At 47.5% G+C, this 24,154-nt stretch overlaps 1 protein-coding gene across 1 annotated transcript in view; it reads right to left on the reverse strand.

Annotated features, from left to right (window-relative positions):
* CLIP2 (CAP-Gly domain containing linker protein 2) overlaps window positions 1-24,154 on the reverse strand; it is a 61,554-nt gene that overhangs the window by 15,905 nt on the left and 21,495 nt on the right. The window contains exons 2-7 of the mRNA XM_074160880.1: window positions 21,885-22,423; window positions 10,783-10,907; window positions 6,114-6,327; window positions 4,727-4,924; window positions 3,464-3,567; window positions 879-939 (exon numbers count right to left, since the gene is read on the reverse strand). Of these exons, the coding sequence (XP_074016981.1) occupies window positions 879-939; window positions 3,464-3,567; window positions 4,727-4,924; window positions 6,114-6,327; window positions 10,783-10,907; window positions 21,885-22,423 (1,241 nt within the window). The remainder of the gene's footprint in view (window positions 1-878; window positions 940-3,463; window positions 3,568-4,726; window positions 4,925-6,113; window positions 6,328-10,782; window positions 10,908-21,884; window positions 22,424-24,154) is intronic.

Genomic DNA, 24,154 nt, shown 5'->3' on the forward strand with positions numbered 1-24,154 from the left:
ACACTACTCTGCTTCTGGATAAAGAGGAGAGGTTTATGCCACGAGGGTCAAAGCCACAGCAACATACTCCATTGCCTGGTTTTCCCATTTTCCTGGGCTTTTATTGGTATGACCAACAGTAAAGCACAGGAGCACGTCCCTTGACATTTCTAGCTGTTACTAAACTCACGCTCTAGCTAAAAATAAGGGAAACTCCCAATATACGCATGTAGAGCAGAGCCCTGCTTTCACAGAAATATTTTTGCCTTTCCCCCCCTCGCCCTCCCAGAAAAGCCTCCCACTCAAGTGCAAGCTCCCAACACCACTTCCAGCTTGCACAACATTCACTGCAACAGCATCGCTCCGAGCGACAGCCCTTCCCAATGAAAGGGCATCCATGTGTCAAACCCCACACCGGTGGGCAGAGGACTCCAGACGAGCACACCACAGGTCAAACAACACCCGGCATTTTCAGCTGGAATAAAATAGGATCTGACTGGGAGATCGTGTGTGCCAATAAGCTGCTAATAACAGGACACTGCAGGGACAGGGACTGAGCAGTCAAATCACTTCTACAGTGGAAAAACATACGTTGAAATGCATTGAGATACAGTCAAGTCAGATTTTAACATGGCTTGGCAACTTATGGTGACTTTTAAAGCCAGGCTGGCTGCGTGTGATTAATTATAGGCAGCTCCTTGCATTATTAGTCATTGGGCAACATACCAAAGAATAATCTTCACAGTTTACACCACAGTGTTCACAGCAGGTCCAAAGCCATCATGATAGATAAAGTATTGTTTAGAGTTGTGCAAAAGGTGGCAGAAATTACTCAAGTGAAGCCCCACATGCAGTTTCAGGTTTTGACCCCACATTTTGGTAAGGGTGTGAGGAATTACCTCCAGATCCCCCTTCGTGATGGATTCTTCCTCCACACGGAACTGCAAGTCCTCCACTTTCCTGGGGACGGGAAAAGACACAAATAACAATCAGTAACACCCAGACCAGCATCCCATTTCTAAGCAGCCACTGCACATGGGCCTCCCCTGCACAACCAGAGTCTGAGAGGAGATGGATGCAGACAACCTTTGTATACAAACAGCTCAGCAGAAGCTAAACAGCAAGAATCACAGAATGGTTTGGGTTGGAAGATCATCTAGCTTGAAGATCCTCTAGTTCCAACCCCTCTGCCATGGGCAGTGACACCTCCCACCACACCAGGTTGCTCAAAGCCCCATCCAACCTGGCCTTGAACCCCTCCAGGGATGGGGCAGCCACAGCTTCTCTGGGCAACCTGGGCCAGGGTCTCACCACCCTCACAGCAAAGAATTTCTTCCTAATATCTAACCTAAATCTCCCCTCTTTTGGTTTAAAACCATCACCCCTCAAATCTTATTGCTCCACTCCCTGATCAAGAGTCCCTCTCCATATTGTCTTGCTCCACACAGAGAAGACAGTTAATAAGCCAGCCTTCCACATCACAAACATTCACCTTCACCCAAGGTACACGCTCACAGACACGCTGCTTCTGCTGCACTAACTGTTAGCAAGCACGACTGCTGTTCCCCGACAATGGGATCCTGAAAACATGAAAGCCACAACCAGGTTTCACTGGTTTTCTTCCTCTCTTATCCTGCAGCTGAACACTGGGCAATTCCTGTGCCAAACACACAGGATCCATACAAATATTCCATGGGAATCAGAGCCTTCGCGTTCTTGGCAGAGGGTGGGAAATACTTAATGGTTCCACAACGTGGAAATGGTGAGCTACCCTGGCAGGAAAGCCCTCACCAGAGATTGTATAGGCCAGTCATGCATAAATGCACATAAAACCACATGCACAAACGCAGACATGCCTAGGACTCTTCTGCAAAGTCTGAAGAGAAAAATCCAGTAATGATAAAAAAAATAATTCAATCTTCTGCTAAACTCACTCCTCTTTGTTCTCTTTACTGATTTAAAAATAAGGCAATAATGAGGATGTTGAGCTGGTAGCCAGATGTAAGGACTCTGATTCCGTTACAGATAAAAATAGCCGTGAGTGTACATATCCAACTTCATAAACAAGCTTCCTTGTCTAAACCTCCTCTAATTAGAGGAGGCATCTGTTGATACTTAGGAAAGAACTCAGCTGTCTTGGGTTAAAGGGCCTCCTGGAGCTGGGAAAGTGAGCTGCCTACCAGGGGAACGGGGAGACTTGTGCACAAAAGAACAATTCGTCCCCAGGAGAGGCATCATTCAATTGATATCAACACTGTTTTCAGTTACTTAATACACAGAAATGTCTTTCTATTCCCACCGAAGAATTTAATTATATGTATGGAGCAATTGGACTCCAAGAACGACAAGCAGATCTTCACTCTTATCCAGAGAGGAAATGTATGCGTCTTCATATATCCAGGGATGGGGCCTCTGGGATGTGGGGAGACGATGAATCACACTCCAGTAAGGCTGTAACTCCAGTTTGATTTCCCTTCCTTGGAATGAACATCCTCAAGATGAGCACATCACAAATAAAGGGGAAAGAAGTGATCTTTAGGTTGTACAGAAAGGTTGTTAGGGCTCTGGGATGGCCCAGCCTGCACAGTTCTGTTATTTTATACTGTATCCTTCGCTAAGAACATCTGAAGGCAAAGCTTTGTCACTGTCCACACCCCTGCCATGAGCTAATCCCACCTTTACCGAGTAATTCCATTTTACACAGTGACAGGGCTGATTTTGGTGAGGGTATCACATCTCAGAGTAACTGATGTTACTGGAGCCCTTCGTTCCTTCAGGCAAATAAAGCTGCTTCTCCCTGCTTTGTGTCGGGAACCAAACGAGGAGGAAGATGGCTGAGAACCCTCCATAACGTCACTGCCCAGCAGGACACCGAGACTATTTGGCCTTCTACGAGCAGTGGGAGATCAGCTGTTGGCCACCGTTGTATTGTCAGTGCAATGTTTGCCATGGTCAAATGCTCTTGGAGAGGGAAGCAGCCCATCAAATATTTATCAGAGTCATCACAGAAGTGCATATTCAAAAAACCCAACACTGCTCATGTCACAAAAATTAACTCACTGCAACCCCACCGAATGCTACAGCATCGAGTCTCCTCTAAGAGCCATAAAACATAGGAACATAGAAAACTAATTGGAAATACTTCTCTGCTCAGTTGCGATTAGCAGCAGTTTGTCACCAAACAGGGGCGGTCACAGTGCTGGATGCCCAACCCTAGACAAGAGTCACATCAGACATGCAACTGCAGCAAAATTGTTCTAAACTTCCCATTAACCTGAAGCAGCACAGCCCTTCCCTACACGCAGGCAGACCACAGGGGCCAGGAGAGGGAAACACAGCACATTTGAAGTACTGGAAGACATCCAAAGATGACTTTCCCAGTCACCTTCTTCTCCTTAGATCCAACGAATGATATTCTTGGGGAAGAGTCTCATCTCCCCCATGACTTAACCTCCTCCACACCCATCCACTCCTCCTGCTTTACCTCTTCTCCTCTTCCAGCTGGTTCAACAGCTCAATCTTCTCCTTCTGCATCCCATCCATGAGGGCTCGTGCTCGCTGGAGGTTTCCTTCTGCCTCTGTGACGTACTGCAGCAAAAAGAGAGCCCGAGCACAAAAGTTAACAATGTTTGAAGTACAAAGTTGTTTAAAAAAGGATCAGAACAAGGGAACAGAAGGTTTTGATGATCTGTTTCAGAGGATGCTATGGCAAGAAGGTAGATTTTCCACAGAGCCCAATACGTAGGTATCAAAAAGAAAAATATTGCTCAATCTCCAGCAGCTGTAAATTTGATCCACTGGACCCTCTGGAGAATCCAGCTTTGATTAAGAGTTAAGAACTTGAAGCCTGAAAAGCCCAGTTTCGAAAATCTGGTCTGAGATTACCAGGTGCAATCCAGTCCTGGGCATGAAGCAAGAGAGACACTTCAGACTTGTGTTAATTCATTTGTTAATTGGTGTAATTGATAATTACTAGAAAATACTACACACAAGGAAGATGTCAGCTTGCACTTGATTTGCCAATTTTTCCTGCATTTCTGACGGGCAGGTGTGACAGGATACAGTGCCATCCCTGCTCCCTAGGAGCTGACTGGGGTTTATAAACATGAGCAAGGAATTTAGGGCAACAGCAGTCATTGAAGAGCCACATATTGACAAATAGCAAACACATAACTTCTTTCTTTAAACATCCAAGTGCATAAAATATCATTTGCATAAATGTTTGCACAAAAAAAACCAAACAACCCTAATGTGATCAGCCTGTTCTCCTTACAGATCTCTTGACTGCATTAATGTGATCAAAAAATCCTCTCTGGCAGGAAAGCAGTGACATGTGAACTGAGCTGATGTTCTCAGCAGTGTCCAATAGCATCAAAAAACCACTGCAATGCAGTCACAGCCAAGGCCAGATTGGGTGGCCAAGGGGAAAAAGTTTGCCCTCCGCTTGCATATCAGCATTCAACTGTATTGATCCACCAGACACAAACTATCTACTGTCCTTTTTCTGGCACTGTGCTTTTTCTGCTCCTGGCTTGGGGCAGAGAGAGCGCATGTTCCACTGGCAGGAGCGGAGAAAGAGCCTCAGCTTAAACCCACCATACAGAAAGCTGTCTCTACATGAAAGAGAGAAATTCAGAGCCCAGGTTTCATATCAGGAAGCTATACACGGGTAATGTTATCACGATCTGAAACTATCAGAAGACGCTGGATATTTGCGTGCTACCAACAAAGCCACATCACCTCCTACCTGCTCGTGTTGGGCCTTCATGATGGCAATCTCTTTCTCCACCTCACAGATGTGGCTGGTGGCTTTGGCAACCTCAGCCCGCTCCAGGTCCCGCTCTGCCAGTAGTTGTTCGATGTGCTGCTGCTTCTCCTTCAGTGCCTCCTGAAGAGCTGTGGTGCCAGAGATTTTTCGGGCATACCGAGAAGAGGTCTCTGTCAGCTGGAAAAAGAGTTAAAAAGAGACAGGGGTAAAGCCATGTCCTTCCCAGTCTAGAACAGCTTGAAGTCCCCTGTTAAATCTGGAATGCAGCTCACCTACTGATCCTAGAATGGTTAGAATTGGAAGAGAACTTAAAGACCATCTAGTTCCAACTCCCTGCCCTGGGCAAGGACACCTCCCACCAGACCAGGTTGCTCAAAGCCCCATCCAGCTTGGCCTTAAACACCTCCACAAGGATGGGGCAGCCACAGCTTCTCTGGGCAACCTGGGCCAGTATCTCACCGCCCTCACAGGAAAGAATTTCTTCCTGAGATCTCATCTAAATCTGCCCTCGTCATTTATCAGGCTGTACAGAGCTGCAGATCCAGCTGTGGACCCTACAGGTAGGGTTAATAAGTCTGCAAAACATCTGGACACTGCTTGCAAGCTCAATAGCTCTGCTACACTGCAATGAAAGGACCACTTCCCAAAGGGAAGGATGTGGGGTGGGGAACTGGGTCAGGAAAAACTATCATGTATTGTATCATCCGCCTTCTCAAATACATTTTATTGATGATCTGCACTGGTGCAGTCCCAAACAGCCAGCTCAGCTGGGAGGACTGACCTCAGCTGGAGCCTGGTACGGGCTCGTTGGATCCGCTCCCAGTGACGGATCCCGCACTCTCGTCCCCAGCCAAGCTGACTGCAGGTGCTATGCAGCACACGCTACGGCAGAGTCAGAGCTCTCAATAACACTGCTGCCTGCTCTGGTGTGTCTGCCTTCTTGAGCGCCTTCCAAAGCATACGGCATGTGATCCAGGACAGTGTCACCCCTCTCCATAATAAAACACAGTCATTGCAGGAGCTTTTTCATAGCTGTTCGACACAGCAGCACTCTGCTACACGACCACATGGGATAGGAAACAACGGCATTTTTCTACCAGGATCCCATATAAAACATGCTCTTGATAGTGGAGCTGAGATTCGTCCCATTGCAAATAGAAGTTCAGGCTTTTTAATACTCGATGGAGACCAGTCCATGGAGGGAGTCCTGTTTGTAAGGTGGGTAACAGTACCCCACGCCCCACTGCCCTCATCTCACTGATGGTGAAGGAGCAGCTGCTGAAACAAAACCCCAACCCTCCCACTTCGTAGAGCCAGGTGACAGAAGCGGACCGAGGCTTCAGAGTCTGTAGAAAGAGCCACTTACCAGCCCACTGCGGCTGGGCCTGCCCCCAACAGACGATGCCACTGAGCTGACGGAGCTGATGGAGGAGCTGCTGGGGCTGTGGGTTAAGGCAGACACTCCCATGGCCATTCGTTTGCTCTTCTTTGCCTTGGCGGGGCTGGTTGACGGGAACCCGATCCGGATCACCTTGTGGATGGGAGCAAAGAGGCCAAACTTGGGAGGGCACTGAAAATACCTGTAATACAGGAGACGCACCAAGTCAGAAGGGGTAGAGCATCCCTCTCACCCAAGCCTTGCTGAGCAACATGCAACCCCAGGCCTCAGCTCATCCTCTCAGTGCTTTGCTGTGACGTTGTTCCCTGCGTGCAAGCGGTTGGATTATTGTCCTTTCCTGCCTCTTAAGAGCAGTGGCAATCTCCGTGTTTTCACTCGTGGTGCTTACGCGAGGAAACCCGAGGTAATGCCACGCACTAGTTGCTGCACACTTTGGTGAGATGCCAGGAAATACCCATCTGGTAGCGTGGATAGCACAGAGATCCCAGTGCAAAAACACTGGGAGAGCACACACGCTCCTTCCTTACTGCAACACGCCGACCTTCCCAAAACCCGCGTGTGTTCTCTACCCTGCTTGGCAGAACAGTCACAGGGCAAAGTGTGTCAAGTAAAAAGGTCTGAATCACACAGCTCTGTATAAAGTGTTCCTCCCAAAACAGAAGGGGGAAATGGCAGATCCTAACTTTGAAGCTAAAAATACCATTACAGCAAATTCCAGTGTGTGCCATCTCCTCTGAGTGGCAGAGAAAGAGAAACTGGTTCCCCCACAAACAAACTTAGAAAGAAGGAAGCATAAAAAAAGGAGGATCAGATAATTACGGTGCAAGCTCTTTTCCGCAGTGAGCCTGATGATTATGTCTCTCTGGAGCCCTCTTTTAAAATACAAATGAGCCAAAACCCACAGCGTGAAACCTTGGAAACCCCTTCAGAGCTTGGACCGAGGGTCAAGCCAGGGTTTATCTGTTGCTGGCCAGCTGCACTGCAGCAAGTAAAACCAGATCATCTCCAGGCATCGCATCCCCTTGTTTCAAGGGAGTAGCCAACACAGAACACTCTCTCCATCAGCTCTTTCGCACAGGCTTTGTAGCAAGTTTAGGGCAAAATACTGGGCCATATAATAGTCTGTCTTATGTTAACATTAAAAACAGGTCTTAATGAATAAAGGACACAGATCCAGCTTTGCTAGCACAAGTCCTCTCCCTCCAGATGTGAGCAGGTGCTTCCCCAGCTCCCTTTTATTTTTGGGTGCTGGCAGCCACACGGCTATGTCACCAGGAGATCTGTGTGCTTGGGAGGCCAGAGAACAGCCTGATCTCCAGCCAGATGAGAAAGTGATTCCATTACAAACATCTGCTCAAGACCATTTTTTTTTTTGTCTATAACAATCTTTAAAAAAAGAAAACCAAACCCTCTAACAATCCAGAAATCACTTCGGCCGCTCTGCTTGCTGTTAACACAGGCTCTTGGGTTTGGAAAGCCATACCGCAGGCTGACCTTGCTACAGAACAGAGACCCAAGGAAGAAAAACCAGCCTGACCTCTTGCAAACCAGCCAAAACCCTGCTCGGCATCATATTCTCAAACTGAAGTAGGCACAGACCCTTTCACAGGTCTAAGCACAGGCTGGTGCTTGTGGTGGTACAACACCAAAGTCCCTCCAAAGCCCCCTGACAGCTCTTAGCAAGTCCAGACTTGCATCACGCTCTATCTGCTCATTTTTCTTTCATTCCAGACTGGAAGCAGTTGCAATTAACTTTTATAGTTCAGAAGCAGGAACTGGGTCCAGAACACTTGGCAGCAAAGAATAAAAATAAAAAAAATCTGCTTGAAAACCAAGAGCTGCTCTCACTGAGTGCTAAGGAGCTCTATACCCACGTTACAGAAAAGAAACAGGGAAGGAGAAGTGACATTGTGATGGCAATGCAAACCACAGGTGAGAAAACAGCACAGGGAATTTTAAAATAGATTAAAAAAAAAATCTTCAGCATCCAAGGCCTGTAGCTGACATGTTTCAGAAAGCAAAGGCATAAATAGTTTAGTGGGCAAAGACTCCCATAGGAACAGAGGCAGAGAAGGAAGAACAGTAAATAAGTAAAGGTTAATATACCAGAAATGAGTAAGTGGAACTGCCTTGGCTTTGGGGATAAGAAACCAAAAAACACACCAGCATCCCTCTAGTCTCCTATGCAGATGGAAAGCAGACACAGCAAACCCCACGGTGTCTCAGCAGCACCCATCCGATGTAAGGAGAGGGGCTCACCACAGCGGTATCCTCTCAGGCACTGCTGCTGAACCGCAGCCTGCAGGCAAACGCCACCAGAGACCCACAAGCTGCTCAGGAAATCCCGGCCCTTCAGGATGAATAATAATGACAGGACCAGAGGAAACAGTCTGAAGTTGCAGCAGGGGAGGTTTAGATTAGGTATTAGGAAGAATTACTTTACTGAGAGAGTGGTCAGGCACTGGAACAGCCTGCCCAGGGAGGTGGTGGAGTCGCCATCCCTGGAGGTATTTAAGAAACGCGTAGACATGGCCCTTCAGGGCATGCTCTAGTGCTGGAGATTGTTGGGTTGTGTCTGTTTGTGGTGTTTTTTTGTTGGTTTGTTTTGGGTTTTTTTGTGGTTGGACTCAATGATCTCAAAGGTCCCTTCCAACCCTGAAGATTCTGTGATTCTGTGATCTCCTTTCCCTTGATGCACATCCAGATCCGGACACCCTTCCTGAACCTGCAGGAGAATCACAGTGACCCTCCTCAAATTTCAGGCGATTCACCACCTACTCAACTTGAGAACCCACAGCAGCAGAGACGGTGACAGAGCCCTTCGCTCACTCATTTGCCCACATGTTTGCTCTCCTACTTCCACCAGCTTCTTCTGTCTCCAGTTGCTTCTCTGGACCTGGCTCTCCTGCTGTAGCAGACTGCTCCTGCGGCAGCAAGTGCTGGTCTCGGGCAGCCAGACGAAAGATGCTCACTAGATGGCAACCACCACCAAAGCAGAGAGACTCCAAAGTCCTGGGCGGTCTCTGTCTCTGCCCAGACTGATAACAAGGCCAAGTCCTGTACCTGGGTCCAGGCAATTCCAAGCACAAATACAGGTTGGGTGGAGAATGGCTGGAAAGCAGCCCTGAGGAGAAGGACTTTGGGGTGTTGGTGGATGAGAAGCTCAACACGAGCTGGCAACGTGTGCTGGCAGCCCAGAAAGCCCCCCACATCCCAGGCTGCATCCCCAGCAGCATGGCCAGCGGGGCGAGGGGGGCAGATTCTGCCCCTCTGCTCCGCTCTGGGGAGACACCCCCCCCCAGTGCTGCCTCTAGCTCTGGGGCCACCAACATCAGAAGGACATGGACTTGTTGGAGTGGGCCAGAGGAGGCCACGAAGATGATCAGAGGGCTGAAGCACATTTGCCTTCCACACACAGAGACAAGAAATCATTTCTGAGCACCCCGAAGGTTAAGCTTAGAGATAATTTGTAGTGTATGATAAAGAAAGCAGGGACTTAGATTAACTCCATGACTTATTCTCTACCATCCCAGTTCTTTTCTTTTGAGAAAAGGCTGGAACTCGGCCATCTGCTGCCAATCATTTTCTACTTCCTTGTCCTGACATTGAACAAGGCAGCGTTTCTCTTATTTTAAATGAAAACATGTGGCTGCTGGACAGAATGAGGATGACCCAACACAAGAAACCTTTATTACAGAAACTGAGATCTAACAAGGGAGGAACTTTCAGTTCCTCGGTTTCAAAGCTAAATCTTACCTCTAATGCAAGATTCCCTTAAGAAGCTCCAAGAAATCAACAGCATTTCCCAGTGATGGAACCTGTGAAGGATAAGGAACCAGTTCCACCTGTATTTGAAGCAGGGTCAAAGCGTTGCTGTATAATTCAGATTTGAACATCCCCAAGCTCAAGATCTGAGGCTGGGGGTCATTCCCTTCTCTAACTTCCACGTGAACAGAAAGAGCTTCTCAGCAAACCTGAGAGAAGTCCCTGCCTAGTTTTATAGATACTAACGAGGGCTTTATTTGAAGAAGAAAATAGTGGAGGTGCCTATGGAGTCAGAGGTGGTAAGATCAACCAGCAGATAGCTGTCACACTACAGAATTAGTACAAGGACAGACAATGACCACCAATTGTTCTTTCAGATCTCGGGAAATCTGTTCCCAGGAAGAACAGAACAAGCAACATCAAGCTGAGGGGGAAAGAGTGAAATCTTTACCTTCTGTAGTTCTGGCAGGGTGAATTATAGCACAAGAAGCAAGTTTATGAAGGGAATGTGTGGTAGAAAGCAGAGCTGATGCAATCACAGAATCAATTTCTATCAAAAACTAAATCCCACTGTAAGTTATCTTCTCTCCCCACTCTCTCCTGTTTCCTGAAGCCACTCGGGTTACTTCTCTACAGACCTTATCTGATCCTGCTTTAAAATGCTCCAGTGATGAGGTTTCTATTGATCTTCCTGCAAAAAGATAGCCCAAAGCTTAAATGACTCCAAACTGGACTTCCTCCCAGCCCACAACATCCAACCAAACACGGCCACACACAGCCCTGAGCCCTCCTCCCAGGTCCGTTTGGCCCTCGGCCACCCTGGGAGGTGTGTAGGATGTGCCCCAGGCTGGGGTGTGAGAGCCCACAGTACCTTGTACCAGCAACCGCCCCGTCATTCTTCCCCAGGGGCTCGTCCAGCTCCACACCACACCACTCTCCTTTGGCAAAATCCGTCTCTCCCACGTAGCGCACAACTCCTGTCTTTGTCCCACCAACCTGTTGGAGACAAGATGCCGAGGGTTAGAGACAGCAGCACTGGCACTGCCACCGGGGGACTGAAGCTGGGACAGCTACAGGGGTGGGGGGTGGGGGGAGAAGAGAAAAAGACATCAGTATTTTCTGTTTCAGATCTAATGAAACCAGAACAGACAGTTTTCATACCCATTTCTCCTAACGCTAAAGATGTCTCTCCGGTAACTACAAGCAAGTTGAAACTCTCACTTTTGGACCTGCCTGGAAGGTGTCAGAACAAATATAATGAAAAATATTCCAAGGCGTCGACTAATTGCACAGAGTTACTTGTGAGGCCGTGAAGGAGTTTAAGCCTTTCAAGCCCAGCTTATACCTGCCTTCTGTAAAGAACCACGCTCTGCACTAACGGGGCTTCAGTCCTGCGGCTCTTTCAGCCAGCGGTTCTGGACCACCAGACAGGCCACCAAAGGGACAAGCCGAGGCAGGAAGGCACTCGTCACTCTTCAGCTCGTCCCCACGCAGGGTTTGCTAGGATGTAGCGAGCAGCCCTCCTAACAAATCGCTCAAAATAGAGGCGTTTTGTACAGAAAAAAACCCAACCCTCCGCTTTTACCTACGCATCCTACATCAATTCACAGCGCTAGCGAGCTGCATGGAAAAAGGTCTTGTCTTGCTTCTAGGCTTCCACTAGCACAGATTTATTTTTTTTTTTTTCCCCCTCCATGGAGAAATAAGAATATCACACCTTTTTCTCCGTATGCACACTTAAAGCTTTCAACGTGCTGGGTAGATTCTAGGAAAGCACAATTCAGGGATGTCTGAGGCTGTGTTTTCATCACTGCTGTGAGAGCAGCAGCTCCTAGAGCTGAGCACAAGAAGCTCCTACTTGGATACTTGTGCCGAGAAAAGAAAGATGGAAAAGTAGGAGGGTGGTTCTAAAGGTTCACACCTCCAACTAAATCAGCATATGATTTACAACTTTTTTAGCCTATCTCAGCTAAAGCCTTTCTTCAAGGAAGAAAGCTTAAAAACAAGTTTAAAGTTAAATTCGCAGCTTTATCTTGAATGACTTGTAGTTATTAATTTTCTTACTATTAGCTATTACATGAACTGGTATCAAAGTAATATTCTCCTACAGAAACAGTGACAATTGAAGGCAGAAATCTTCAGTTTTGTGTATTCCGGTGTAGGCATGTTACAGACTCACCAATTCCAAGTCCCTAAAAATTCTGAAAATTGCTTATGCAAAAGAGAAAAGAGTTTTCCCAGCCTAAAAATAACTGCACCTGGATGGAGTAGAGAACGCAGCTCTGAAAGCTGGGTCCTACCTCAAGTCCCGGGAGGCTGCGCTGCAGCACGCAGCTTGACTTACTCTTCTGTAATTTCTCTTCCTTAGGGGATTCAAAGCGCTGCTTATGGAAAAAGCTTTGTTGATGATGTTCTCTTTGCTATAGGAAGGAGGAAAATAATTGCCAGCAGGAAAAGTATCACAGAAAGCTTTCTGGCCTTACACTGTAGAGTCCAGGAGTAAAAAGATGACTCAATTTCAGCATTAGGTACTTGGCATGTTACAGATTTGAAGAGTTGCAGTAAAATTCTTTACCTATCGCTCACAGTCAAGTGGTAGTTCCCTTTTTGATTTATTTGATTTTGTACAGATTTAGTCTCTTAATATTAATGCAACAATTTAATACCATTCTAATATATTTCTTTAACTGCAAGCTGAACTCAATATAGGTGTAATTCATCTTAACATCATTTATAGGACCTCATCACTGCTGGTAAGCTCTCTCAATTTTATTTTTATTGAATTTTAATTACCGATATCAAGCCACATTTCCTTTACCAAGTCACCTGATTCCCTGACCCCACAAAGCCTCATGTAAACACCTTAAAAACCCTCCCTCGTCGTGACTCTCACCATGCTATTCAGAGGATCACAATCCTCTGTCCACACAAACACCACTCACTTGCATCTCCATAGATATTACTTATTTTAAGAATCATAGAATGGTTCGAGTTCCAAAGATCATATAGTTCCACCCCCCTGCCCTGGGCAGGGACACCTCCCACCAGACCAGGTTGCTCAAAGCCCCATCCAACCTGGCCTTGAACCCCTCCAGGGATGGGGCAGCCACAGCTTCCCTGGGCAACCTGGGCCAGGGTCTCACCACCCTCACAGCAAAGAATTTCTTCCCGAGATCTCATCTAAATCTCCCCTCTCTCAGTTTAAAATCATCACCCCTCATCCTATGGCTCCCCTCCCTGATCAAGAGTCCCTCCCCAGCTTTCCTGGAGTCCCTTTAGGGACTGGAAGGGGCTCTAAGGTCTCCCCGGAGCCTTCTCTTCTCCAGGCTGAACCTCCCCAGCTTTCTCAGCCCATCCTCACAGCAGAGGGGCTCTAGCCCTCAGAGCATCTTCGTGGCCCTGTTTCCAGAAGGAAAGCTATTTCCAAACAGGAGAGACAATATGTAGCCCTATTGACTTAATATACACATATCTAATTGCACCAATACCCGAGCTGCTCAGTACAGAGTGGGTCACGCTCCTACCCAAAAACCAGACACCAGTCAAGAAGCTGAGCAGAGATCAGGTCTAACACTCCCCCCAAAGCCAACGTGATTCTCTGCTCTGAAAGCAATGTATTTTCTTTTTTCTTTCAAGCATTAATTATTCTGCCAACTTTTCTATAAGATATGCCCTTGCCACACAGCATTCTCTTCTCCCCCAAGGCAGAACGGACACATCTGCTCCCTGCCAGCCTGGGATCCCCGCACCCCGACAGCCAGTATCAGGCTGTCACACTCACATGCCAGCACTCAAGCCTCTCGTTGAGCTCCCCATCCTTTGGCAGGCACATAGCAGCTCTTATGGATGGAGAGCCTAGAAAATTCATCCAACTCAGACATGCGGATTTATTCAGCCCTGATAATCTGCTAATGCTGCTAAAATAAATAATGCGTTTTGGAAAAAGCCAGCTGGCAGGTCGTATGAGTGCATGAAACACCCTCATTGAAACAGAAGCGTTTGTTTCTATCAGATCCTTCAATAAATCAGAGGTATCACCTTGGAGGGAGGACAAAAGGCAGCTTGTGAAAGCCAGGGAGGGCAGCAACTGCATAGAATAACTCAGAGTAGCTCACAGCCGCTCCTCCTGCCCATGCCTGGCTATGATACTGCACTCCACAAGCCGGGCACAAAGGACAGCTGGGCATGGGTGGCTCCTACTGCACTAACATGACTGCCATCATACTCTGGAGACCAGAGGATTTCCATCCCGTGAACATCTCAACCTGCCATCGGCATCAGTGCTACCCTGAGCCACGAGTTTCTCTATGGAAAACTCATCTGCATCTCTCAGCCTGTTGCGGTGACCAGAGCCACACTCACCCTTCAACTTGCCGAGTGTCCAGAGTTCAAAGACAAACTGGACGGGGAACTCCTCCCTTTGCTAAAGCATGAGACAGCACAGAGTTAATGAGGCTGCTGGCAAGCTCAGCTACAGCCCAGTAGTTCGGACACACCATGGGTTTTAGAATCATAGAATGGTTTGGGTTGGAAGGGACCTTAAAGACCATCCAGTGCCATCCCCTGCCCTGGGCAGGGACACCTCCCACCAGACCAGGTTGCTCAAAGCCCCGTCCAGCCTGGCCTTGAACCCCTCCAGGGATGGGGCAGCCACAGCTTCTCTGGGCAAATTGTTGACAAGTTTCATTCAAAAATGAACAAAACTCCCGAAGTTTTTCTGAGAAGCCTTTAGTAGTTACTTTACCGAAACCATTACTGAGATTATTCATATCCAAGAGAACAGGATTTTACCAAATGTAAAGTGTTATTTTTTGGGGGGAAGGAGCTAAAAATAGCTCTTTCTTGAAGACCCCAAAAATGGAAACAATATTGACACGGCGATACAGGATTTTTTGTTTTGGAGCGTGTTTTGACCAGTATCAATGTTCCAAGTTTCTCTACTTCAGGTTTAGACACTTATGATTAACTTTAAACAAACCCAGGGTGGTCCAGCCTCTCCAGCTGGATTCAGGCAGCCTCAGAGCCACATGTCCCTCATCTCTGGGAAAGCTCAGCTTCAGACTGAAGTTCTCTGCCTCAGCTCCAATGCCCTTTTCAGGCCTTTGACTAAAGACCATCTTCCTGGCCTGGCCTTTCCTCAATGAAAGATCTCCAATAGTCTCAAGAGACAGTCTTGGGCTTGACCTTCACAACCAAGTGAAGCCAGGAATATTTTACAGGTCTGTGTCCCGGCTGGTGAATCATAGAATTGTCTGGGTTGGGAGGGACCTTTAAGATCATTGAGTCCAACCATCAACCTAACTCTGATAAAAAAACATCACTAAACCATGTCACTAAGCACTATGTCAGCCTGTTTTTTGAATATCTCCAGGGACGGTGCCTCAACCACTTCCCTGGGCAGCCCATTCCAAGGCTTAATAACCCTTTCCGTGTAAAAAGAAATATTTTTCCTAATATCCAATCTGAACCTCCCCTGGAGCAACTTGAGGCCATTTCCTCTTGTCCCATCGCCTGTTCCTTGGGAGAAGACACCAACCCCTGCCTCTCTACAACCAAGCAACACACACTCGTAGGACATCCACACGCCTTCCCTGCTCACTGCAGTATCACTGACATCATGTTTTACTGTGGTTTCCTCATCAAAATGACAAAATTGGATTCAGACCAGCAGCCCGGGGCTCAAAAGGCAACGATGCTAATCTTTCCAGACACTGTCTTCATCAGAGCTGCTAATATATCATTTAAACAATTTACCAAACTAGCACCAGGTCACATCCTCAATCTGGCTGCTGCAAGCCAGCCTCCCTCCAGCCTGAGTTTGCTCTTTTCCCCTTAAGTCCTCCCTGTTCACCCCACAGCAGTTTTTTTGCTCTCAGCAAGAACCTCCTAAAAGCTGTCCTCAACCCAGGGCGTGTGGGCAATGCACTGCTTGCAACGCACTCCAATACTGCTCAGGGAGAAAAGAAAAATAAAATTTTAAGTGTCATTCAGGCCAACAGGGACTGTCCCCCACTGTCACGCACAGTTCAGGGGTCAGCAGTGGTGGCAGATCCCTGCTTGAGCCTGTCCCCGGGCAGAAACCACAGCGACGACGCTGTGCTGCCTGCTGAACATTCTGATTTACCCATCTAAATTTATATTCTCAGCTGCTTTCCAAAGCACTTCCAGAAGATCCTGCTGCTGACCAGAGGGTGGAGGTGGGAGCTCTACCTGCCCAAGCGCAGACACTGCCACCCTTCTCTGCAGGGATCCCCTGGCTCGTCCTGGGTCCCGCCGGAGCCATGAAGCTCTCCTGTGGGAAAGAAAGGAAGGGGACGGCGGGGAGAGGGCAGACACAGATGCTTTTTTTCCTCTGAAGACCTTCATCTACTCTTAATGTGCAGCACGTAAGCTTACTCTACACTGCTATTGGATGATACTAACAGGAAATAGTTTACCTTTACTGGACAAGTGCTGCTTGCTCCAGTTTGAGCTGCAGGCTGTAGCCAGCGTGTAAACTGCAGCAGCATCCTTTCCCTTGGGGAAAAAAGGTGGAGTTTCCCCCCCCCAGCAGCCATCCACCCAGACAAGCAGTGTATTTCTACCTGAGCTGAGAGCGGTAGAAGCTGCGTTTCCCCACTGCACGGGATTTAGCTCACGTGCTCTTCCAAGCATCGACGGGATTTAGCTCTTCCGAGGGTTGATGGCAGCAGATTATGGTACAAGAGCTGATTTACAGAGGGTGCTTTTTGCAGCAGCGTGGATGTTTGGGTCGAGCCGCTGCAGATCACGTGAAATGATGATCTGTAAGTACAAGGGGGTAAATGCGCACACCCTATGGGAAAGTCCTGCTGTCACCTACGGGGGCTGTGTCCCAGCTGACAGCAAGCTGGTAGGAAGGTGGAGATCTGGCTTGTGGTCAGGTTTGTCTGTAAATACAACTTACTTCAGGTGGCATCTGGCCATCAGCAGTTTCATCAGACACTCACTATGCCACCCTTGAATTCCAGAACTGGCTTTTAGGGTGAGGAGAGAAAAAGACAGCCAGGAATTACAGGACTGTCCTCCCTACGTAAAGCGACAAGAATTTTTGTAGTTTCTTTTAATTCAGCCACTTATCTTCATGCCTTCCCATCCCCATAGCACGACTCAGCATTGCACAGGGATGAGTCTGACAGCGCTGCTGACGCAAGACATTTGTGCACATTTATCTTTCAGGCACCACGGAGAAAATAATGTCCTCGGGATGTGGTGTAAGAGGAAAGCCTAGAATTACAGCATCCCCTCCTGAGGCTGTCTCCGCTACAAAGTCCGCCCACGTTAATAACACAGTTTGCTCCACCACAGGCAGCTTACGACTCCTATTTAATGACAGATCTTGCACACAGAAGACAAGGACTGGCCAAGGCATCAGCCCAAAGGAATGGTTAGGCTTGTGTGTGGATGCACAAAAAGCCTCAAAGGGTTAATGTGGCAGCAGGGCAGTTGCTTTGGGCGATTTATTTCCCCTTACTTTCACTGTAGGGACAGGGAACACTTGTTCCTGTGAGACCAGCAGTCACATCGTATTCCACACCACACAAAGGCAATGATCTTCTATGGTGAGGAAAGAGCTTGGACCAGGAGACGTAGATGTTTCCCTGTCTCTTGAATCCTGCAAACAACTGGAAGACTGCACTTCCCACTGCCTGTCACAAACCTCCATAGGGATGGAGATTCATTATTCCCACACCCTAGGGCAAGGTCTTGCTCTCTGCTATGTTCTCTGGTAGGGAAATAGCAACTCCTGGTCTCCTTATGGACCATTGGCTGCTGAAAGCAGGCAATGAAATACTAACAATACTTTCCCTGAAAATACTACCTTGGTAGATATACAGAATAGGATCCTTCCTTCTTTACTGCCTGGTTTTTGATCATGAGACACCCCTTGTGATTGTTCTGTAAAGCCCACACAGTACCACTGCTGCACCTCCAACACCCCAGCAAGCTGGGAGAGCTCTGATGGTTAACTGGGAAAAGAAAAAGCACGGATCCTTCCTTCGGGACACCTTCGCAGCAGCAAAGGCTTCAGTCACAGGCACAGAAATAGCTCAAAGCGAGCAGGCAGCAGCAGAGCAAGTGGTTGTCTCTGCCCAAGGAGAAGGGCTCAGGCTGCAATTCTCCTCGTCAGGGAGCTTCCAAAGGAAATGATTTTTCACTCAGGTGGTTAAAGCCTTTCTGCAGCTTCAGGCTGGCAGAGGAGGGTTGGGGCAGGGGCGTGCAGGGGAGATGCTAAAGAAAAGGACACGATTAGTTTATTCACGAAAATTTTCTGTCATCTGAGGTTGTAACACACCACAGGGAAAAAACACCTTGCAGCGTACAAAGGAGAAAATGATTAAAATCGCGTGCTCAGGGGGGAGCCCAGAGTCTATTCCACCAGCCTGTCAGCTGAGACGCCGCTCCGTCGGAATCTCCCTGCCACTGCCGCTTCTGCTCATCCAGCATCAGCTCTGGTTTTGGCCACCTGGAGGTTCTAGCAAAGTCACAAACCCAGAATCCATCCAAAGGGCATTCTGGGACAACACCCCACAGCAACAGAGTCAATCAGCCACTGGGGTATAACCTGTCCCTTAAATAGTTTTGTTATTACTACATTTCAGTACTGAAGGATGCAATCCCAGGTAGGAGACAGAAGGATGGCTGACAGGCAGAATACCTCTATTAAGAGAAACTATTATTTTTTTAAATTATTTTTTATTTAGACTGACATATAGAGAACATCCACCTCCTTCCTACCCTTTTTCTAGACCAACCTGATCTAGTTGAAGATATTCCTGCTCATTGCAGAGGAGGCTGGACCTTTCAAGGTCCCTTTCAATACAAACTATTCTATTATTCTATAATTCTAAAGAAAGCAACCACATCTAGGGTGGAATGGGCTCAGCTACTGAGAAAGCCCCCTGCCCCCCCCAAGCATGTAAAATCCATTTTCTTAGGCAAAAAAACACAGCGGAGATTCCTCTCAAGCAGAAAATGCTCAATTGCTCCATTGCTCTGTTTCCATCCCTTCTTTCCCTGGAGAAAGGCAAGAAGTCAGCCTCATATTAACAGCAGCACTCCAGCCACTATCATCCTTTGGGAAGCTCCATCCTTACTAAAGCAAAGGTTAATTGTTCTACATTCATTTGCCAGACTTCAAGAGATGAGTTCTTCAATATTAGGGTGAGTTTTTCATCTCTTTAATGTAATTTTTGCATCTCCGGGAAAAAGTCTGAGTTAAAAAGTGCTAAAGGCAAGTATTATCTAATTCTTCTAATGGAAAGCTTCTAATAGAAAGCTAAAAGTCACTTTTCGCAACTGCTACAGAGTCAGAAAGGGTCTCGGAACAAAGCCACTGAAAAGCAAAAATGTCTTTGAGCTATAATGGACTTTAATGAAGTTAAAGAAAACCACTAGCAGGAAAAGGCCAGACTGCAGAAGCCAGGTGTCTGTCTTACAGACCTGGAAGGGTCCCCCTCCCGCAACCTTGTGCTCCATCCACTGGGCAATCACAGAAAACACGTGTCCTCCCTCGCTTGAAAAGCCTTTGGTGGATCCCATCTGCTTAAAAGCCATTCTCAAATAAAAAGATAATCTTCCAGAAAAGCATGGACTGAGAGTAATAAAGACAACTAAAACTGTAGCAATCCATAGAGGACACAAGCAAAGATTTACTCAGGGAATTTGAGGCAACTCAGGTTAACCCAGAATTACTGTTTATGTATTCAAACACCAAACATGATTAGCTGACATCTCCATTACTAAAAAAAGCCATCTGCCAAGCCAAGCACATGTTACTGAACCACAACAGCAAATTATTTCTCCTTTTTGTCATTACCTCCTCTTTTCCTGGACCTCTCCTACTGCCTGCAAACAATTCCTGATGTTTCTGTAAGCTGAGCATTCCTGCTAGAGCCAGAGAGATGCTGAGCTTGTTCCAGATTCGCTCTTTTGGAGCTATTTATTACACTAACAGATCATAGCACAAGTTTCATCATACAGTATCTGGGGTGGATAAATCAGGGGGCAGGGAGGAAGGGCTTTTAAGGATGCATCTTCATTAAAAACATAAAACCAACAAAAACCAGCCCCAAAACCAACTCAAGAGAAGCCAAGGGCAGAGATGCTAACAGTTTTTAGTGCATGGGTACACTGAAATGTCAATCCGCCTGGGCCACACTGAGTTAAGCAGAGTATTAAGTGGCCAGACCCTGCCTCGGTCAGTCAGGAGAGGAGAAGGGTTAAACAATAAGGTCTGGAGAACATTATCCCGTTGCCTGGCTGGTTCAGAAAGAACAGAGCCAAGTTCAGCGTAGATTTTATAGACAGACAAGTGACAGCCCCTTGAGCAGCTGTCAGCTCCTGCTGTGACACAGAATGCAATGCACATTTTGGGGAAAATTTGAGAATATAAAACTTTCTCACCTCTTACAGCTTAGCCTACAAGCCCAAGAGTTCACCCTAGATTTACTAAGTGTCATAACTAGTGGGCACAAGCAGAACCCATCTTCAAGTTTCCTCCTCCAAAAAAGAACCAACTTCGAATTGTTTTAAATTTTATTTAAATAAAATTAAAGCTATTGAACAACCCAACAGCTTTTTGGTGTGCGAGTGAATTGCTAACTTCAAAAGTGTATTTGCGATGCCAGAGATGCCTGACATTTGGCCACAACAGATCCTGAGATCCTCGGAGCAGGTTGTGCCCCATGAAGTTTTGGCTCAGAAGATGCGTGTGGCCCATCACAGCTCCTTGGGCTGCTCTGATGTGGCCCAGCTGCCCACAGTCCCCACGGGGCTGCAGAGAGCAACGGAATCAACCCCATCACAGCTTGAGCCACAGCCTGCCCAGGGTCGATGCTCTCGCCAGCAGAAAAATCTGCCCTCCGAGACCACAAAGGACATTTGAGACTGCCTCTGACACCCCAAAAAGGAAATGCTACCCACCTAACTTTAAATGGGAGCCACATTGCCCAGGATGTGCAAAGCCCAACCGTCCGCAACCTATCACTGCTGTTGTCTTTTAGCTCTAGGGATATTACCCGGGACACAGTCCCAACAGATCTGTGCTCAAATGCTTGGCTCTTCCAATATTTGGTAGCACGTTATGCATCATACACACTAAAAAAACCCTAAATTCTCTTATAGAACTGCAAAACTAAACTCAGTTTTCCCATGTTTGGCTTTATTTCTTTTCCTTCTAAGCCTCCCCTGGAAGAACTACTCCTTTGTTAGGACACAAACGGTGACAAGCTTGATGGCAAACTTCCAGTAAGCAACATTTAGCTTAAGTGTGGCATTTTGGCTTAAAATCATCAGGTACTCTATTCTAGATGATGAAAACAACGAGAGAAATGAGATGCGGAGAACCCATCCATCAGTAGTAGAGTGATCTCCCCCAAAGTTCTGCCCTTTTATAAAAATAATTGCAGGTTCCTTTCTGTACAGAACAGGAGTTAGTGTCATATCCAACACACAAAAACTGGAGCACCAGGAGGGGAGTGACCAGCTAGGAGAGATTCTTGCAAATACGTGCAGAGCATGTACGACCACATGCAACAAGACACTCTCTTGCAAGTTCCTCCAAAGCCCCAATACACACCATTATGGGGAGTATCACTGGATTAGAAAATAATAATCGATGATTTTTCTTCTCTTTCCCTCCCATGTTTGAGTTGCTCTCTCTGATCTCATTCTACTGCTCAGGACTCGAGAAACACTCTGGAATATGTTCTCTTGCATCAATGTGAAAAAAAGAGAGATATATGAAGAAGACACAGCATCCCAAACAACAGTGAATGCAGCAGTTCAATGCCTGCCTGATCCAGACATCCCCTTCCAAGGCCATGCTCTGTCCCACACCTCACCACCAACTCTGTCCTCCTCCTATCTTGTCCTAAGCCTGACCAAGAACACCTAGGGAGGGGACAAAGCCTTGTCCTTTGCCTTTCTAGGGGGGCCCCGCAATCAACTCACCAGTACACGATCTCCAAGCCGTAAGTCCTTCTCCCCTTTTTTCACAGACCCACTGTCCGAGAGGTTAGATCCAGACTCGTTCCCCGTCTTCATGGCGCTGTTGAGGACGCTCTCCCGCAGGGGGATGACGCGCGTGGAGAGAGGTGGCGTGGCCGTCCCCGAGTGCAGTGACAAGTTCTGAGCCGTCAGGGAGTCCACGGAGGGGGCGTCGCTCCCCGAACCCTCGGCCACCGGCTGCCGGGTCAGCTTGGACGGTCGGGTAAAAATCCCCTGCAGCGGCTGGCATTCAAAGTACCGTACTCCACCGACGGAGCCGTCATTCTTACCCACCGGGTCATCCAGTACGACCCCTGCCCACTGGCCTGGAGCAAATTGTGTCTCCCCAAGATACTGGATCACACCTGGCTTCACTCCATTTACCCAGACACGTTCGCCCACCACAAAGTCTCCCAGGAAATCATCGCCCACCTCGGCAACCTTTGAGCCCGACTTCTCGGCGCTGGCGGTGGAGGTGGTACCCTGCTTGTGTAAAGGTGAGCCTGTGAATCAAGGGAAAAGAGGTTTTGGTATGAGGAGAAATCCTAAAAGGCAGCCAAAACACCAGGAAAGGGCATTTACACAAGGGAAGCATCTGGGACCATGCCTTGGGGTGCAGGTTTACATCAGCTGAAGGTTAAAACTTGCGTGACCCCGTTACTTACACATCTTCCCTGGCAGGAAAGCAACCTGCCCAGAAATCCCTGTGCCCTGCCCAGTTCCTGCAGGTCTTGCACACAACACAAAGAACAAATCCTATGTCTTCATCCCCCTTTATAAAGCCCGCTTGCCCCCCGTCCCGTCCCAGCACCAGGGGATATTTTGCCTGGTAGCACTAATGTGAATTAGCTCAGAGAGACAGGAGTGGTGGTAAGTGCTGCAGGATTAAAAGGAGCCCAATGAACTGCGGCTTTGAAGAAAGATGCCAAAGTCATCCTTTCACCAAAAATATAAAAAAAAAAAATATAAAAAAAGAAATAAATGAGTGAGGTGCTGATGTTTTAGTACCCAGTGCTATGAGAACTCCATGTCTGGGTTCAGGCAGTTAGTCCAAGCATTGAGAGTCCCACCAAGGGCACTAATAGCTCCTGTGGGACCACGCAGCTGCCTTTGCAAATTACTCAGTTTTCCCAGCTGCTGGTGTGCCCTTTGCTGGAGCAGAACCCAGCAGCGAGCAGACACCTGGGTTATGTTCAATATAAACAGCACATCTATAAACAGGAAGCATCTACAACCCCTTCCACACACAGCCTTCCTGGGGCTGACACGCCACGCGCTGAACTCAATTAAAACCTGCAAAAAAGAATGCTATTATTCCAGCATAAGCCCGTCGAGCCGAAGCCAAAGCTCCGGCAACGCTTCGCTGTGCTGCGAGAAGGAAAACTGCAGGTGATGCTGGAAATTCACTGTCCCGCTCACGCTCTTCAGCATACCCTTGATGGGCCAAACCCTCTGTAACACACAAGGAGACCCTTAAATGTCACCGGTGTCTGAAAGGGAACAAAGACAACGCGAGCAAATGAGTTTGCAGTGACCCCACTCTTGCTGACCCCGGTGTCAAACTCTTATCGCAAACTTTGGGCTTTCAGTGAAAGACAAGGACATATGGACTTCATTAAAACTCTCTGAAGGCTAAAGGGGGAGGGGGATTAAGTAAAGCCCTAAAAGAAACCACACGAGATGGAGGAAATAAGCTTCCAAAATAAGATCCAGCAGGTTACATACCCTGGACCTTCAGTCATCCTCAGCTCTTGGTGGCACTGAGGTCCCAACTGTGCTTGAGGTGGGGTGTATTAGACCTTCTCCCACATCTCCTGTGCTCAATTAAAGCTATCTGGGCTATTTAGCCAAACTTCAAGCTGAAATTTCTGGGTGCCACTAACCAGAAAAGCTTAAAGCACATGGAGGAAGAAGTTTTTATTTGCTACCAGACCAGGCTGACAAGCTGCAGAGACAAGCCCAACTTGAGTGCTTATCTGAAATGAACTGTGAAACTGGTTCAGCCTCAGCCATCACTATTGCTCAGCCAGCACCATTTCTAGGGCTCTTTCAGAAGTAATGGGCCTGACAGGCTCAGCTCCTGGAAAAAGAGAAGAACATAAAAGCTCTCAAACCAAAATACGTCAAAGCTTTGCTAAAGGTCTAATATCAGGGGAAAGAAAAGAGCACCAGCGTTGCAGTACTATCATGAAGAACCTACAGTTTCTGCTCAACCAGCTGCATTAAGAGGGATT

This window comes from Numenius arquata, chromosome 18 (assembly GCF_964106895.1).
Source record: "Numenius arquata chromosome 18, bNumArq3.hap1.1, whole genome shotgun sequence".
NCBI classification, from domain to species: domain Eukaryota; kingdom Metazoa; phylum Chordata; class Aves; order Charadriiformes; family Scolopacidae; genus Numenius; species Numenius arquata.